At 43.4% G+C, this 18,963-nt stretch overlaps 1 protein-coding gene across 4 annotated transcripts in view; it reads right to left on the bottom strand.

The window, feature by feature from the left end:
- Window positions 1-18,963, bottom strand: part of kntc1 (kinetochore associated 1) — a 193,764-nt gene that overhangs the window by 108,733 nt on the left and 66,068 nt on the right. For all 4 annotated transcript variants that reach the window (XM_084323934.1, XM_084323935.1, XM_084323933.1 and 1 more), the window contains 3 exons: window positions 9,732-10,033; window positions 9,319-9,491; window positions 7,054-7,154 (listed from right to left, as the gene is read on the bottom strand). In XM_084323934.1, coding sequence (XP_084180060.1) covers window positions 7,054-7,154; window positions 9,319-9,491; window positions 9,732-10,033 — 576 coding nt within the window. The remainder of the gene's footprint in view (window positions 1-7,053; window positions 7,155-9,318; window positions 9,492-9,731; window positions 10,034-18,963) is intronic.

Genomic DNA, 18,963 nt, shown 5'->3' on the forward strand with positions numbered 1-18,963 from the left:
AGTTACCCCCCCACCCCGCCTACCCAACCCTTCCCTCCCCAACCACCTCCAATGTACAGTCCCCCCCCCCCTCCACCCAACCTCCTCCAATGTACAGTTTCTTCGTCAAATGTATATGCTCTCTTTTTTAGACTCTTATTGTATCACAAACAATACTGTGTAAATCTGGTACGTCATAAATGTATAGATGTAGCAGTATTATCTATCTGTATGTCATGTATGTCATATATGTTATGATGAATTGAAAATGGGGGACCCTGATGTAAAGAGGAAAGTCTTTCTCTGGTCTGCAACCCCTTGACAATTGTGTGTATTGAGCTGTACTGTATTGTACCCATTCTGCAATCTGTTATAACAATCAATCAATATTTAACCGATTGCAGAATGGGTACAATACAGTATGGCTCAATACACACAATTGTTAAGGGGATGCAGACCAGAGAAAGACGTTTGTCTTGTTTACATCATCAGGGTCCCCCATTTTCAATTCATAGTGACATTTATGACATGCATGACATTGACATCATGACATTTATGGCATAGGGACATACTACAGGTATATAGTACTGTTACATTTGTGACATATACGATATGCAAATATACAGTAATGTTACCCATAGATCCTGACAGAGATTATACATATGATGGGGAGGAGACTGTACATTAGGAGGGGGTGGGTGGGTGGGAGAAAATACACAGTACTGTTACGCATAGATCCTAACAGAGATTATATACATATGGGGAGGAGACTGTACATTAGGAGGGGGTGGGTGGGAGAGAAATATACAGTACTGTTACCCATAGATCCTAAGAGAGATTATATGCATATGATGGGGAGGAGACTGTACATTAGGAGGGGGTGGTGGTAGAAAAAAGATACATACGGTGGGGAGAGAATATATACGGTGGGGAGGAGACTGTCTACAGATACACCTGTGTGATGTTGCTACGGAGTTAAGCTAATAAACGTATACTCACAACCACAGCAGGGGACTCGCATATTGTACTGTGAAGTAACACGACAATGACAAACGTGTTGTTTCTGTTTTTCTTTTTGACATCGTTGCAGCACACGGAACAAGTTAACTCACCACTACAGCCCCCAGTAGCGCTGCCTAGCCAGTCTCTTCAAACGTCCTCTCCTCTCGAAACTTTTTGTTAGGTGGTCCCGCTGATCCTTTTCATCTGAGAACCCCGCGGTGGGTTCTCTTTTTAGTGGCCGGCTTACTCCTTCCATTTAACCGACGCTATTAAGCTAACGTTAGCTAATCGGTATATAGCAGCGAGTGCAAGCAGCGTGGTGGCTGTGACGTTGGTAAACAAGCAGTTGACGCGTGAGGCTGCAAAAAAGGCGACTCGTAAAACCAAAACACACCGCAGTTTTTAATTATTCTACATGACTATTTTGTTACCCTGCCATGTGGCGGACAAACTTCTCAGACCTCGCAATTGTCACTCGCCCAATAGCCTGCAGCTGCAACCGCGGAGCGAGCCTCCGGAGTGAGCAGCGTAATCCTGTCTCTCGAGTCGCTGAGTGATGACTGCTTGGCGCGATAGGAAAAAAAAGCCCTTTTCCATATTTGGCGCCTCTGATTGGCTCAATTTTGTTTCAATCTGTATGCATCTACAAATCATGCAAATACTTCCGTCAGACTGCGAATCAAATGGACGGATCTCCCCAATCAAATTGACGGAAATCCGTCTGGAGACGGAAACCTTTAATGCATGAATAGGCCCCAGCATCCTCTCTATCATAAACACCTCCCTAGTCACTGGTACCGTTCCAACCTGCTTCAAACATGCAGTGGTCCAGCCCCTTCTGAAAAAACCCAACCTAGACTCCACCCAGCTCAATAATTACAGACCAATCTCCAAGCTCCCATTCCTATTAAAGGTCCTTGAAAAGGCTATTCTCTCTCAGCTGTCTCCCTACCTGCACTTGAATAACATCCTGGACACATTTCAGTCAGGTTTCAGAGCCAACCACAGCACAGAATCTGCCCTGCTTAAAGGTCCCATGCATTATAAATGTCATTTTTCAGTCTCTAGCATTGTATTATAGTAATAGGAGTTCGTATCAATGTGTTTTAGGGTCTAAATACCATATTGGCGAATTGCTCCGTTTCAGCCCAGCCCCTCTGTGCCTCTAGTAAATCGGGTCATTTTGATTTGAAGTCCCGAGTCACGTCACTGGGCGCTGTGGATAGTGCACAGTGATGCGATTGGCTCTGTGGTTGGAGCTAATGCCCGCCCCCATTCTACCTAGACTAGACGGCGAGTGGAGCTGCGGGGCCGAGAGGGAGAGAAAGGAGAGAAAGGAAGAGAGAGGGAGGGAGGGAGAGAGAGGGGGGGGGTACCTGCCGGCCACGCGCCACACGGGAGATTGAAAGAAAAGAAAAAAGTTGCCCCGTCTCATCAGCGAGAGCCGAGTGGGAGAGAAAGGAGAGAAAAGGAGGGAGGGAGAGAGAGGGGGCACTTGGGGGGGGGGTACCTGCCGGCCGCTCGCCACACGGGAGATTGAAAGGAAGAAAAAAGCTGCTGCCCCGTCTCATCAGCGAGAGCCGAGTGGGAGAGAAAGGAGAGAAAAGGAGGGAGGGAGAGAGAGGGGGCACTTGGGGGGGGGGGGGGGTACCTGCCGGCCGCGCGCCACACGGGAGATTGAAAGAAAGAAAAAAGCTGCTGCCCCGTCTCATCAGCGAGAGCCGAGTGGGAGAGAAAGGAGAGAAAAGGAGGGAGGGAGAGAGAGGGGGCACTTGGGGGGGGGGGTACCTGCCGGCCGCGCGCCACACGGGAGATTGAAAGAAAGAAAAAAGCGAAAGGAAGAGAGAGCCGAGAGGGGGCATTGTCTCTCTCTCTCTCTCTCTCATGGTATAAATGATTATTTGTGTAAATAAGTGTGTGTTATACGCCGACCATTAAGAAAATACATGTTAGTTTAGGAATAAGGGGCAGGTAACTATAAGATGTATTCTTCTTCCTGCTCCTTTTGTCCATGGAATGACTATTTATGATTTTTTAATGAAGAAACTATGATTGTATTATTCCATGTGGCAAATAAAAACTCTGAACTGAACTCTCTCTCTCTTCCCCCCCCTCCCTCCCTCCCTCTACCAGTGCAGACTGTGGTCTGACTGTCACTCAAAGTGCTTATGGGCGGAGCCAGGCCATAACAGCCTGATTTCTTGAGGCTGAAAAATGATGGTTTCGAGTACTTGATTAGAAATATAAAACAATGATTTAAAAAAAAAAAAAAATTACAAATGTCTTCAATAGACTAACAGGAATTGTGTAAAGTTGCCCAAATAGTGCTAGGAATAGCAGTGCATAGCCCCTTTAAGGTCACCAATGACCTGCTCCTCACTACCGACAACCGGGACTGTGCTGTCCTTATGCTCTTAGACCTCAGTGCAGCTTTCGATACAATAGACCATGTTATCCTCATTGACCGTCTTCACCAGGCAGTTGGTGTCAGTGGCACAGCCCTATCATGGTTCACCTCCTACCTCAGTGATAGAAGCTTCTCCGTTAACATCGGAAACTGCTCTCCCCCTCTGCCTCTCTCCTGCGGGGTTCCACAAGGCTCCATCCTTGGCCATATCCTATTCTCCCTATACATGCTGCCCCTTGGTCTGATCATTAAAAAACACAACATCTCCTTCGATTTTTATGCTGACGACACTCAGGTCTATCTCCCCATGAAGCCCAACAATATAAACAATCTTGACAGTCTTCGTTCCTGCCTAGACGACATCAAATTCTGGATGGCACACAATTTTCTACAGCTCAATCAGTCAAAATATGAAATCCTCCTTTTCGGCCCTCCGAACCAAACCAGTGTCATTGCCAGCAGCCTGGGTAACCTGTCTCCCCTAGTCAAGCCCTTTGTTAAAAACCTGGGCGTGCTCTTTGACCCCGAGTTTTCCTTCAATAGGCAGGTAAACTCGGTGGTGAAGGGGTGCTTTTTCCAGCTCCGGTCCATAGCCAAGATCAAGACCATTCTCTCCCCCTCAGACCTGGAAAGAGTAATTCACGCATTCATATCCTCACGCTTAGACTACTGTAACTCCCTGTACCTGGGGCTAAATAAATCCACCATAGCCCGTCTACAACTCCCCCAAAACGCTGCCGCTAGACTGCTCACAGGTACCCGGAAGAGAGCTCACATCACCCCTGTACTTGCCTCCCTCCACTGGCTCCCGGTGCGCTTTAGAATAGACTTCAAGGTCCTTTTATTAGTTTATAAAGCCCTAAATGGTAAGGCCCCTGCTTACCTAGCAGACCTCCTCACCCCCTATACCAACGCCAGGGCCCTCAGATCGGCTGATAAGGGTCTCCTAACCACCCGTAGGTCTAATTTCAAGTCTAGGGGGGAGACGTGCTTTTGCGGTCGCAGCCCCTGACCTCTGGAACAGCATCCCCATGTCCATTAAATCTGCCCCCTCCCTCGAGTCTTTTAATCAAAACTCAAAACCCACCTATATCGCCTGGCCTTCCCTGACTCACTTTGACTCTTGCCGTACTTGTTGACGTGTTGTTCTGTTTTTCCTTTGTCTATCCGTTGATTTTATTTAATTTTTGTGTTTATTTTATACTTTTCTTTGTACTTAGCTTAGCTATGTGAAGCACTTTGGTTGACAAGCGTCATGTTTAAACGTGCTATACAAATAAATTTGATTGATATGGGATAATATTCCGTTAACATCTCGTAATTATAATAATCAATTAACTCATTACAAACTGATAAAGATTTTATCTGTCACCCAGGAAACTGTCAAATCAAAATGTACAAAGTCCCCTATGTGCTTTATGTCCGCAAAAAGTCATAGGAACATACATACATATGATGTGGGAATGTCCAAGGCCAAGGTTGCATTATTTCTCACTAATATAACGGAGATAAACATACCTTGTTTGCCACATGTGACGGATACGTCTGTGCACCGCACCCGCACATGTTAACCGTATTGTTTGTACACGTTTACATTCATGATACACATACACAATTTCTATTTCACATAATGACACACGACACATAGACTTGCGTACTGATATCATATCCATTCTTTATTATTTGACTTACATGGTTAAGTGCATGCATGTTGTTCATTGTTTGTTTTCTCCAACTCTGCAGCCAGCCATCCCCACTCTGGGCAAACAGAGCAGCTGTGACTGATCGGTCCTAAATGGCCGGATGGGGGGGGTGGACCAAACCATGTTGCGGGAGATGTCGGGGGGGGGTTTATTGTATTGTAATTTAGTTTCCTTATATGTATTTCCTTATTAATTAATATTATTAGTTGTGCAGTTTGGTAGTTGTGTTGTGTGTTTATTGTTTGTTAGATTAATTAGAAGTGTAAGATATTATTTAGTAAAATATTAATTATCAATTAGCTCACTTAGATTAATGTATCTGGCCAGGGCCTATATATAGTTTTGAGTTCTTAGTTGTCATGGTCTTCCGTTCTGTTCAGGTCTGTTTTGTCCTGCTATATTATTTTGACCATTTATGTTATATTTAAATGATGTTTTTGAAATGGGTAAAATAAAACCCATATTTTTTGCCAAAACCACTGTGTCCTCCTTGTCTGGCTGGCTACACAGTACCGTACTTTTCGCACTATAAGCCGCAGCAGCTAAATTGAATGATGTGTACATATATAAGCCGCACTGGACTATAAGCCGCATGTGTTTTAATGTTTAATTACCATATGTAAGGAGTGGAGCCTGCGGCTTAATTTGACTCAACACAGGAAACCTCACCCGGCCCGGACACGGAAAGGATTGACAGATTGATGGCTCTTTCTCGATTCTGTGAGTGGTGGTGCATGGCCGTTCTTATATTGAGCTTTAAGTTCCCACCTCTACAGAGAATGACTCCCACCTCTACAGAGAATGACTCCCATTGGGACACAATACTGTCGGACAAATAACAAGAATTAACTAATTTACAAGTTGTATTAAGTAAATAAAGGAACAGATAAATAACATTTCAATGCAGTAAAAAAAGCAATATTTCGATTTTCGGGTTTTGTCCACATATAAGCCGCACCGTTATATAAGCCGCAGGGTCGAAAAATGGGGGGAAAAGCCGCGGCTTAGGTCGCTTTTACACAGGGGCTGTTTGGTCCGGATTATCGGACCAGAATTCGATAGTCCGGTTTTTCGGGTTTGTGTGAATGCACGTCGAACTCGGTCCGCGGACCAAGCAGGCGAACTCTGCCTGCTTGAAAACGTGGGTCTCGGTTCGCTTCATCGGACCAAACACGAACCAAATATAGGAAGTGCTTAATTATTACCACTGCTCGCAGCATTCAATGCAAAACAAGCACACTGCATCTATCTCTCCATCTATCTATATATCTATATATCTAACTGTGCATCTTGGGAAGAAGGAAGAAAAAACGCGGCTTATTATATTGTTATTATTATATATATATAACAACGTGATGTACAAGTTGTTTAGCGAGAGGATGGTGGTAATCGGCTTCAATAGAACAACTCGCCTCCGCTGATCTGAGGGCTCGCAGTCCACACACAGACACACACACGCGCGCGCACACAGGCTCGCAGCCACACACACATTTCCACTGTCCAATAGACAAGCGCCCTTTTCGACCGCGTGACATTGTTCAGATAGTTTGGTGCGCCTGACAGATTGCTATGTGAACGCAGGCGAACCAAATGAAGAATGCAACAATGTTGCAACTTCACCACCAGAACCGCACCGAGTCCACCAAAACTATATGTGAAAGCGACCTTATAGTCCGAAAAGTACAGTATATGACTATACTGACGGACAATCTATATACTGAAAAGACACTTTTATGCCACTGTGGGAATTAATATGAAATGCTGATGTGAATGTCTCTTTCCTCTGAACTTGTTATTAAAAAAAAAAAAAAAAAAAAAAAAAAAAAAGGGTTGGTAATTTTTTTTTTTTTTTACAATCTTTTCATGTACCCCCTGGGGACCACCCACGTACCCCTAGGGGTACGTGTACCCCCGGTTGGGAAACACTGGCACTGTAGAACATGCAGTGCTAAAGATACTGACCTTGGCTGTGAAACCATAGCTGTCCGATAACTGACACTGGTGATAAACATCCATAGCTGTCCGTGTGCTCTTGCACAGCTCCATACAGTCCAGGAGCAGGTCTGAAAACAGTTTTCAAAGATTCAGAAACACCTCTTTATTGGTTACTCGTTTAGCTAACCATGTTGTAGTGGTTTGACCGGGCAGTCTCAGCAGAATCGTTAAAGAGATATACAGAAATGCACAAAGGCTGGAAAGAGAACATGGTAATAAAGATATTAGTGTTTCTAGAAGTCACTTTTTTTTAAAACTGTATATGAAAAGTTACTACGGTACTTAAGGCGAGACAGTACCCCCAAAATCGCCTTTTTTCAACGATATTCAGATTGTTATATTTTGCTTCCATGTCTTATTTCAAACTAGTTGAAATACAATATCGAAAATAGACAATTAGTTCTTTATTTGACTTCATAATACAGAACTTTGAGGGCGTTTTCTGAAAAACTAGTTTTTATGCATTTTACTTACACACAAAGACACGGAACTCCATTTCCTTAGTACAGTACCTACACACCAAACTTTCCACATTTCTTCCCATCCATATTATGCTTCTTATTTCAGAAGGGTTTGTTGATATATCATTCATAGCCGGGTTTATAGTACATTTTATACCAAAACTAGGCAAAAATCAATTTTTTTGATGACAGTAGACAGTATTTCCTGATGTATGGGCTGATAAGAGGACATAGCCACAATCCCTTCTGAAAAAAGTTTAGTTTTGAATGTAACAACCAAATTAAACCAAGTTTTTTTATCTGGCATTATCCATGTTGGTGATGAGTCTTGGAGATACATGCAAATGTGTGCATATTTAATGATGCTAATACAATAGCACCAGCTACCACCACGGGAAACAAAATATACCTATTAAAAACCTTGGAGCTAGTGATCCTCAGATTCAACTAATTCAGATTTTTATTGCCTATATTTATGTATTTCATCTATTACACTGCCCATACCTGTACCCCCCCCCCCCCCCCTGTGCTGCTATGATGCCCACATTTCCCCAAGGCAATCAATAAAGGAATATGTTAGTTCCAAGCTTTCTCTAAATCGTTTTGACACTACCGTGTCTTCGTCAAAGTAGACAAAGATATGAGACATGATACATAGTCAACCTAGACCAGGTGGTACAGTTGTCAACCTAGACCAGGTGGTACAGTTGTCATTGGATGATTGGTTGAACAGGGTAACAAATCTATTGGATAATGAATCCAAGAGTGGGAGTTTCCTTTGTCCGTGTACCTCTCCATATGACCAGAATGTATCTTTTCCACAAAGCGGACTTGTGGAAAACGGTGCTTTGGAGTGGGTTGTGATTGTGAATGAATCTCTCTTCCCATAGAACCATAACAAGACCTGCGTACGATGGGGGCAAAAGCACTGCCCATAGCCGACTGTGCCGCAGGACTGTAAGTAATGAGAATCCAAATACTTAAAAAGAGGTTCATGGTGAGACTCGTTCCCGACGGTGTAAGTAGGAATTCATTAGGAGGTAAAATCCCGTCTGGACGTTTGTAGAAGTAATGTAGTGAGAAGCACCGGATTCAACTGCATTCTGCCGGAAGATGCCCAGAGAACACCGCTTTGACTGGAGATTTAGCATTTACAATAGGGCTGCAACTAACTATTATATAGTTATCGATTAATCTGTTGATTATTTGTCGATTAGTTGATTAATCTAAACAATCAATTTACCACAATTGATTAACAATGGATTCAATTTGCAATTGAACATTTCAAAATGTATCGACATGCTTTTCAAATGCGGTGCCATTATCCTTAGGTCACATGGGTAGTTGCCTCTCTGACACCACCTACTGAATACCCAGAGTAGGAGAGGAGCCATGAAGTTTATTTATGTCTGTAAATGCTGTGTGCTGTGTAGTGAGTAACCTTTTTATCTATTGACTCATTATAGCTACTTTATTATCTTGAAATAATATAACACCCACCAGTTACTATGACATTGTTTATCATTACATACAATTTATCTATGCCTGTAGCTAAATGCTGAAAAACAGGGAACAAAATTTACTTTAGCTTTAGATTTGAAAAACTACCAGCCAGAGAGATGTTTTACTGCCCCACAATTCTGAATAGCTTTTTAGTATATCTCTGAGTTATTAGATGTACTCATCGTTGCAGCCCTAATTTACAATAAAATTAACGATTGCATGTTTATGATATGGTGCATATTGTCTTTGTGCAACGTGTGTGATTTACCTGGGTGGCACACAGAGATGGCCTGTGAGGCCAGGTTGTGAATGACTGCCGGTAGGTCCATCTCAGCTGGAAGAATCATGGGCACGTCAGCCTCCAACATCTGGCACAGCCTCTGGGCAGCCCTGAAGAGGACCTCCCCGGTCATGGGGTTGCGGTAGTTCTCATACAGCTCACTACACAAAAGAGGTAGAAGAGAGGTAGAAGAGAGGTTGAATAGAGGTTGAAGAGAGGATGAAGAGGGTACACCCCCCCAGCGTCTCCATTGTCTTTAGAACCTGGTCAAACCTGGCTGGACCCTGGTTGAGACAGCCACAACTTGACCAGACCTGGCCAAAGCCGGCTGGTTTCGTTCACCATTACACCCATCATGCCATGCTAGCACCTCAGCACCCCCCCCCCCCCCCCTCGCTGACCTGAGGAGCTTGAGAGCCTCGTCCACCTTGCCGACCCCCAGAGCGCGCAGGGACAGGTCAGACCACAGCTCCTGCTCCGACCGCTGCAGCCGCCGCCCGAGGCGTCGCAGCCCGGCCTCGGTGACGAAGGTCTTGGCGTTCGCGCCGTTTGTTGCCGACACCGCCGGCGCGGCCGCTGCCTTGCCTTTGGGCGGACCGTCACAGTGCATGTTCTCGTAGGCCGTGATGTAATGTTCCTGGATCTGCTTCCGTATGGCGGGATCCTCGTATTCGCTGGGAGTGAAGAAGATATCGAAGTCCTTCTGAAAAGCGCAGAAGAGGCTTTCAGTGTGAATGGGTCAAAGGTTAAGATGGGATATAGACCTGAAAGCGTTTCATGAATGAGAGTTACCTGCAGTGGTGGAAAATAACCTTTTTACAAGTAAAATCTCAAGTATATTCACTTTACGCAAGTATTTTCATTTTAGGGAACTTTATATTTTTACTCCACTACATTTCAAAGGAAATATTGTACTTCTTACTCCACTACATTTATCTGAACCCATCAGTTAGTAATTACTTTGAAGAAAAGGATTTTGCATAGAAAACACGGCAGAAATGTATGAACATTATGTACTTTCACATTTGAAGCCGGACAACTTCAAAAAGGACATAATCAGCAGCATAAGTGGACCACATACCACTTTAACATGACCTTTAATCAGAGCAGCATAACTGGACCACTTTAACATAACCTTTAATCAGAGCAGCATGAGTGGACCACACACTACTTTAACATAACCTTTAATCAGAGCAGCATGACTGGACCACACACCACTATAACATAACCTTTCATCAGAGCAGCATGACTGGACCACACACCACTATAACATAACCTTTCATCAGAGTAGCATGACTGGACCACACACCACTATAACATAACCTTTCATCAGAGCAGCATTACTGGACCACACACACCACTTTAACATAACCTTTAAATCAGAGCAGCAGAACTGGACCACACACAATTTTAATATATCCTTTAGAGCAGGGGTTCTCAACCTTTCTGCTGCCAAGGCACCCCTGTGTTCAATAAAATATTCCAGGGCACCCCTACATACGATAAAGACTTTTTCGGTCCTGTCTTTTTTGCTACAATGATGATACAATGATTCTTTATTTGCCGTGCTGTCGTTGAGATGTTTTGTTGTTTGTTTGTCTTTGTTGCTTGTTGGTGAATCTGCAAACATGAATTGCCCCACGCGGGATCAATAAAGTTGTCTGAATCTGATGACAAAAGTGCTTGCTTTCAAAATAATGTTTATTTAAGAAAAAACTGAAAATCATGTATTTTTTTTTAATACAGAAAAGGATCACTAAAGTGCTATCTGTTGCAGCTGCACTGTTCTCCATAAAAATAGCATATTTGGATAAGTTTGACAATTTCTCAAAAACAGAAAATCATGTATTTTTTTTAAATACAGAAAAGGATCACCAAGTTACCATTTCTCAAAAAATATAAATAAATACAGAAAATAAGCACTCGTTCACTCAGTGGACATTTCTAGCTCAATGCGAGGTCCGCTGCTGCTGGCTAATAATACGTGGGGAGATCTTTGACAAGGCAACACGCATGTCATCATCAAGGCTCAACTTGGCCCTATATTTTGTTTTCAGAGCTGTCATGGATGAAAAGCCAGCTTCACACAGATATGTGGGGCTGAATGGTATCAACACCTTAACTGCAGCATCATGAGATACTTGGTACTCAGCACCACACTCTGAAACTAGCTCTCCAGGTGGTATCAGATGAGATTTCAATGAGTTCTTCCAAGAGTTTGGATGGAGATGTGTCAGGAAGCTTTGTCTCAATGTTGTCTGTAAAGTCTTTTTTTTATCCAGAGTGACTTAATGATTTTCAGATTTTTAGAAATGGTCAAACTTATCCAAATATGGTATTTTCATGGAAAACAGTGCAGCTGCATCAGATAGCACTTTAGGGATAATTTTCTGTAATCCAAAAATAATTTGGATTCACTATAAAGTGCCTGTTCACTATAAAGTGCCACGTTTTGATATATTGAGCTTTAAACTTTAAGTAAATTTTTTGGAACACGCAACCTAAAACACCTTCCTCTCCCAAACCGTTCCTGCAATTGTTTTATGTTGCATGATGATCATGGATACATTTATTATGTATTGTATTTTTTATGTTTAAATATCAACATAATCTGTCTGTCCACCCTCAGTACATTTACTATCAATATAATATAGTAGTCTGACTTCATCATATCTTTTCAAACGCACACACATAGAGGGAGAATGCCCCCCCCCCCTCCTTCCCAGTCCTCCTTCCAACTAAGTCCCCACCCTGCTGTTCTCTGTCGCTCTGAACAGGGCTTTTAGCTTGTTGTTAGCTTATGCTAAAGGGACATTAATTCCGGTCTTAAACACAACGTGGCCACAAAGGAATGGCAAGGATTGCAAAGCATGTTATATGCATTTGACCCGTTGCGGAATAAAACAGCAGGGATTTGTTTTGGGTCGCAAAAACACTATCCTTGCTGTGTTTCAATGTCCGCGTTCCAGATCCAGACGCTACTACTGCTGAGCTGAGAGACGCTACTGCTCACTGCTCAGCCTGCTGTGTTGAGATGCATCCTTATTGGCTGTGTGCTGTAGAGCGGATATGAGTCACGACACCACGGAGTTTCAAAATAAGAGTATCATAATGACCTAAATGTTGCTAGCTTTCGGAGCCTAGTTATTTAGCTGGAGCTGCGCGTGGGCAGAAATGAGACCCGCTATAGGATTTTCAAAATAAGACTTGTTATTCTATATTTTTAAAGAACATTGCCAGGCATCTCGCGGAACCCCTGTGTGCCGGGGAACCCCTGTTGAGAACCGCTGCTTTAGAGGTAAATGGATGGAGGACTGGAAGCTCCCAAGGACTGGGATAGACAAACATAATATAGAATGCACACTTTTGCTTTAGATACTCAAGTACATTCAATAGCAAATACTTCTCTACTTTTACTTAGAATTTGAATGGAGGACCTTTACCAGAGTACTCATTTATCTGGGTATTTCTACTTTTACTTAAAGGAAAACGCCAACATTTTGGGAAATTCGCTTATTTGCCATCTTCCCTGGAGTTAGACAAGAAGATACATACCCTTTTCTTCTCTGTGCGTGCAGTAGGCTTAGGGAACGCCCGCAACGTTAGCATAGCTTCATCACTGGAAGTGGGGCAGTCCTTTACCCTGAAGTTCCCTACAGTCCCCTACAGTCACGAAATACACTCCAAAACGTTCCTGTAAACATGTTGTGACCTGTGTATTTACCACGTGGAGAAATAAAAAAATTGAATCGACATTTACGTTTAAATTCTTTTTTTTATAAATGTTTTTATTTTCCTTTTTCAAAACATACATAGAACAAGACATCACAATACAGTAGAGTAGACTTAATAACAAAGACTAACAACACTAGCACTAACAACAATAAGCATAATAAAGACATAATATAAACTATAAAAGTAATTAACAGACATGACAAAAGACAAACAACAAAAACATGGCTCAGATGGCTTCATATGTTATACAATGTATATATAGCAATGTGGCGATTAGGGAGTCGGCTCCTGGCCAATGATAGCACCCAGTGGACTGATACAGACTGTGTGTGGAGTGTGTACGTTTGTTTTGTATATGTGTGTTTTATATCGGTGTGTTTTATGCGTGTGCGTTTAGTACAGTATGCATGTGTGTTTTATGTGTGCATGTTTTATATGTGTGAGTGCATGTGTGTGTATGTGTGTGTGTATGTGTGTGCGAATAGGCATGTACTTTTAAATACATTATGATACCTTCTGGAACGACACAGAGCACCTACATACAAGACATTAGTGATCTCTAGGGAGGCTAAGAGTAATGGGGAAATCCGGCGAGTACAGTGGTGGATAGCGCAGGTCCAATATGAGATAGATATGGGTCCCATATTTCATAAAAAGTGTCCAACTTGGAGTGCAGCATACACGTGATGTATTCTCAAGGAATACAGTCTATAATAATGTTGTGCCATGACCTCTTTGATGGGACCTCGTTCTTGATCCAGAACAGAATGTTTTTCCTAGCAGCAAATGTCAACTAATTGAACAGTCTCCTATGTTTGACATTGGCAATATGAATATCTGGGAGGCCTAGTAAGAGGCAGAGGGGATCCAGTTCGATGGGGGTCTGGAATATATCAGATAGTTCCTCTACGATGTCGAACAAATAGCTCTGGAGCTTTACACAGGACCAAAAGCAGTGGACGTAGTTTCCAGTCTCTATCTTGCATTTAAAGCAGAGTGGGGATGCATTGGGATCCATTTTACTTTTGAGGGCAGGGGTAATATGAATGCGGTGTAATATTCTAACTTGGATAGACTTGGTGCGGTTGCAAACAGAGATATTTTTTGCGTAGGTCCATGCATCCTTCCAGTCCTCGTCCAAGTCTTTTTCCCAGGACTGTTTAGTGACAAGGGAAGATAAAGATGAATTAAGGTTTAGAGTACTATAGAAAATAGATATTTGTTTTTTAGGAATCTGCAAGGAGAGGGCTTTCTCCACCTGCGAGGTGGAACTGTTAATTAACAGTGAGGTGTCCTTGGTGATAAACTGCCTAATTTGTAAGTATTTAAAAAAATTCATTTTCAATAGGCCATACCGCTGCTGCAGCTGTAGAAAGGACATTAGGGTCTGGCCATCAAACAAGTGGCCAAGATTAGTTATGCCCTGCATATGCCAGGTCTTGAAGCCGCCGCCAATTTGGTCGGGCTTAAAGTCAGGATTGCCTACGATCGGGGTAAGAGGAGAGGTCAGCTTAGCTCGGCCCTCCACCTTACGGACAGTCTTCCAGGCCTTGACGGAGCATAGTGTGATGGGGTTGGAGCATATTTTCCTAACAGACTTAAAGTCTTTGATAAACAGTAGGTTCCACAGGGGGGACTTAGATTGTGAGGATTCAATGTCTAGCCAGATTGATAGTGGGTCTGATCTGAACCAACCGACAAGCACCCTAAGGTGTGCCGCCAGCTGGTAGTGTCTAATATTAGGTAGGTCTAGACCCCCATCTTCACCATCCATCTGTAATTTGGCCATTTTCAGACGTAGTTTCTTCCCATTCCAAATGAATGAGCTTAGCCAGCATTCTAGCACCTTGATAACCTTGTTTGTCAGCAGCACTGGAATCATTTGGAGAGGGTAGAATAGTCTGGGGAGTACGTTCATTTTGACGAGGGCTATCCTACCCAGCCAGGAAATTGGTAAAGGGGCCCATCTAACTAAGTCTGCCCTTATGGTGTCTAAAAGGGGGGGAAAGTTGGCCTTAAACAATGTATCATAGGTGGGTGTCACAAATACTCCTAAGTAAACAAAGCCGGAGGGCGACCAGTGAAATGGGAAGGGCTCGGGCAGGATTTAAGGGTCCCAAGTGGCATTGCTTCGGATTTGGAAAAGTTTATTTTGTACCCAGAGAAGGTTCCGAATGTGGAAATCATGCGGGTTAGACATGGAATGGAAGAGTCAGGTTTAGATATAAAGATCAGTACGTCGTCCACATAAAGAGATTTTGTGCTCCCTCTCGCCCACCCTAATACCTGAGATCGCGGCTGACTGACTTATGGCCTGAGCAAGTGGTTCCATGGCCATGTCAAATAGTAAAGGGCTAAGAGGGTCCCCCTGGGGGTTCCCCCGTTGTAGAGGAAAGTTGCTAGACCTAAGCCTGTTAGTCAGAACCGCCGTCATCCGTGAGTTGTAAAGAACCTTGACCCAGTCAATAAAAGTGTTTCCTAGGCCAAATTCAGCGAGGGTTAGGAACAAATACGGCCATTCTACACAGTCGAATGCCTTCTCCGCGTCGAGAGACAGAACCACCGTGGGGTGGTCTATCTCACGAGTCATTTGGATGATATTAACCCTTTAATCGCCAATGACGTGTTACGACGTCATTCTCCGCCATGCGTAATCTGCCAATGACGTCATACAGCGTCTTTGAGATCAATATTTCAAATATCTGTCTCCATATTTCACCCACGGAGACTTGACGGGTGCTGTAGATCTCCTCTCAACTCTCCAACGGTTCAAGACCGCCATCTGGTGGCCGATCGGCGAGTTGCCAAAACCGGAAGTAAGCGGCCGGAAGTGGTGCTCACCCATATTTCGTCCGGCCACTCGCTATCGCTCGCTGGACTCCATCTCGACACACTGGGTAATCGATCGGTTGCCATAATTCAATAAACAACGTTATTTGGACTTATATAGTATTATACAACCTGGAAATGGATCACATATATCAACATCCCATAATAGCAATCTTTTTGCTCCACGCTCATCACCCAACGCTACGAGGAGACTGGGGTGAGTTTCAGCCTGTTTGTTTACCATTTTCGATACAAACTGCTATGATCAGGGGCGGTCAGGTGGCGTAGCGGAGATTGCATTCGTCACCAACCCCGGAGACGCTGGATTCGCCTGTTCGAATCCAGCTCACAGCTCCGGGGTTGTCACCAGCTTGGCTGGCCGTTCACACTAATACAATTGGCAGTATTAGAGGGTGGGAGAAGCTGGCGGGGTGGGTCCGGGTCGTTGTAAACAGCGACTCCTACAGTTCGGTCGGGGCGCCTGCTAAGCGCGGATAGGATCTAAGTGGGATAGTGTGATCCTTCCACACGCTACGCCCTCTCAGTGAGAGTCCGCGCTGCCAGGTGAAAAGAAGCGGTTGATTGGCTAGACGTGTGTCGGAGGAAGCACGTGATAGCCTCCACTCTCCCAGACCGACTGTGGGGGGTAAGTGCGCAGCGACCAGGAAGGGGATTGGGAATTGGCATAACGACTAACATTGGGATGGGAGAAAATCGGAGGAAAAAGGAGGGGAAAAAGATCAATAAAAAAAAAAAAACTGCTATGATCAATATATCACCCATACTACATGATTCATTTAACATCGGTCATTGCATTATAAACGACCCCCCCCCCCCTCTGGTCAACATCAGATGATGAGTCATGACGTTTAGGACCTTGTACAATTGAAAATTTTAATCTGACGTCAATCGCTAGCAAACTGCATTTGATTATGTAATATATGCATAAATGGCTATATCTCACGTTCTAGGAATTACTGCAGAAAACGATAAAAACATATTTATACTCTAGACAGTTTCTATATGAATGTGTGAATGAAAAAGTAAAACGTTCCTACACCCTGAACAATAGCTAATCGATGTTGAATGGGCCATAGTAATGTCAGTTTAGCAATACAATTTAAAAAGTTATAGCCCTGCAAAGAAGGGGAACATCTCCATAGACTTACAGTACTGGCAGAGAAGGGATTAAGATGAGAATAATCTCCGGCAGATAAAGGGTTAAAGGCCAACCTTCATGTTGTATTTTTGTTCAATAAACAATGTGGACTAGGCCAACGGTGACTTTCATGAAGAAGGAAAAAAAAATTATTGAAATTGACCCAGTTTTAGCGTTTTTATCAAACATTTTGTCTGCCCAACACAATCACCACGCACGTGGATATTTTAATCAATGGTTCATAACGTGCGCGTGTAATCGAAATTATGTCGTCACAACAGGTGCTGGGCACCAGGGGGCTCTGTGCTCACAGGCGTGTAGTGGCAGGAAGCAAGGAGCCTTCTTGTTACTTGTTGTTGCATCCGGTTGCACTTGTTGGCTAACACGTTGTGAGCTCGTGTAGATGTTCTCTCTCCTCTAGCCTGACTTGCTAAAACATGGTGAATGTTTGTGTCTGTGGTGGGTGTACCAATTCCAACCTTTCTGGCCATAAAATGCACACCTTTCCGAAGAAAGTCACCTGGCCAGCCCTCTGTGAGTGCACGCTCCGCTGCTGCAGTTCTCAGTTCTCGGGTAAGTGAATCTAATCGAACTAGCTTTTTGACGCTAACGTGTGTGTGTCGTTGTGTGTGTCTGTGTGTGTGTCGTGGTGTGTGTGTGTGTTGTGGTGTGTGTGTGTGTGGTTGTGTGTGTGTGTCGTTGTGTGTGGTTGTGTGCGTGTGTGGTTGTGTCTGTGTGTCTGTGTGTGTGGTTGTGTGTGTGGTTGTGTGTGTGTCGTGTGTGTGTCGTTGTGTGTGTGGTTGTGTGTGTGTGTCGTTGTGTGTGTGGTTGTGTGTGTGTGTAGTTGTGTGTGTCTGTCTGTGTGTGTGTCGTGTGTGGTTGTGTGCGTGTGTCGTTGTGTCTGTGTGTGTGTCTGTGTGTGTGTGTACAATGCAGTATTGAAGAGATGTTCCAAGTTCGCAGAACTGTTGTTTATGACGTTGTAAATATTTTGTACTATATATAGACTATCTTGTATGGAAACTAAAAGTCTGTAATGATAAAAGTGTTTCTCATGGCGTTTGGAGCAGGCAACAAATGTTTTTTACCACTGTGTAAGAGCACAGGCCAGAGTGAGTTTGATTAATTGAAAGCAAGGTTATGATCAGATCAAGTAGATTGCATATTATGAACATTCCTTAGTTCTGTAACTTTAGTGTAGGGGTTGAAGATTTATTTCCAATATTTGAAAAGGTTGAGAACCACTGAGCTAGGTCCACAGTCTGTGGTCTAGGTGTTGGAGTGTAATTAATAATAGTTGAGAACCACAAACACTGTAAACACTGAATGCTCCTTTTTTTTTTACACATTCTACATTGTTTATGTTTTGGATTCCCATTTGTTTAGGTTTGTTTTTTGTTTGTCTGATTGTGCTCCAGAGTTCAGAAGTTGCTAACAGCAACTGGTGTGAGATAGAGGGCTTCAGTGCTACTGAAGGAGCAGGACTTGAAAGTCGCAGTCCTCGTCACTGACAGAAACCGCCAGGTACAAGTGACAGACACACACACTTTCTCTGGTGATAGTTGAATTGGCAGAAAAAATATTGGTGTAAACTAAGGGAGGCGATCAACTTCTGGCGATCAAGAAACTGTGAGAGGGGCTCTGTGGTGATAGTTAAATAACTTTTTGTATTTTTGTTCACTTTAGGAATAGAAATATTTGAATGTGAATGCATTTCAAGTTTACTTGAAGGGTTAGTTAACTCATAAATTATGCCATATATCTGTACAATTCAACCGATTCTGCAGGTACCAAAATGGGTGAGAGATGTGCTGTGCGCTGAAGGAACACAACACTACTTTGATATCTGGCATATTGCCAAATGTAAGTATTTGTCCTTGAAAATGCATGGCTACAATGGAAGGCAAGAC

The sequence above is a fragment of the Notolepis coatsorum genome (genome assembly GCF_963971535.1).
Source record: "Notolepis coatsorum genome assembly, chromosome: 10".
NCBI lineage: Eukaryota > Metazoa > Chordata > Actinopteri > Aulopiformes > Paralepididae > Notolepis > Notolepis coatsorum.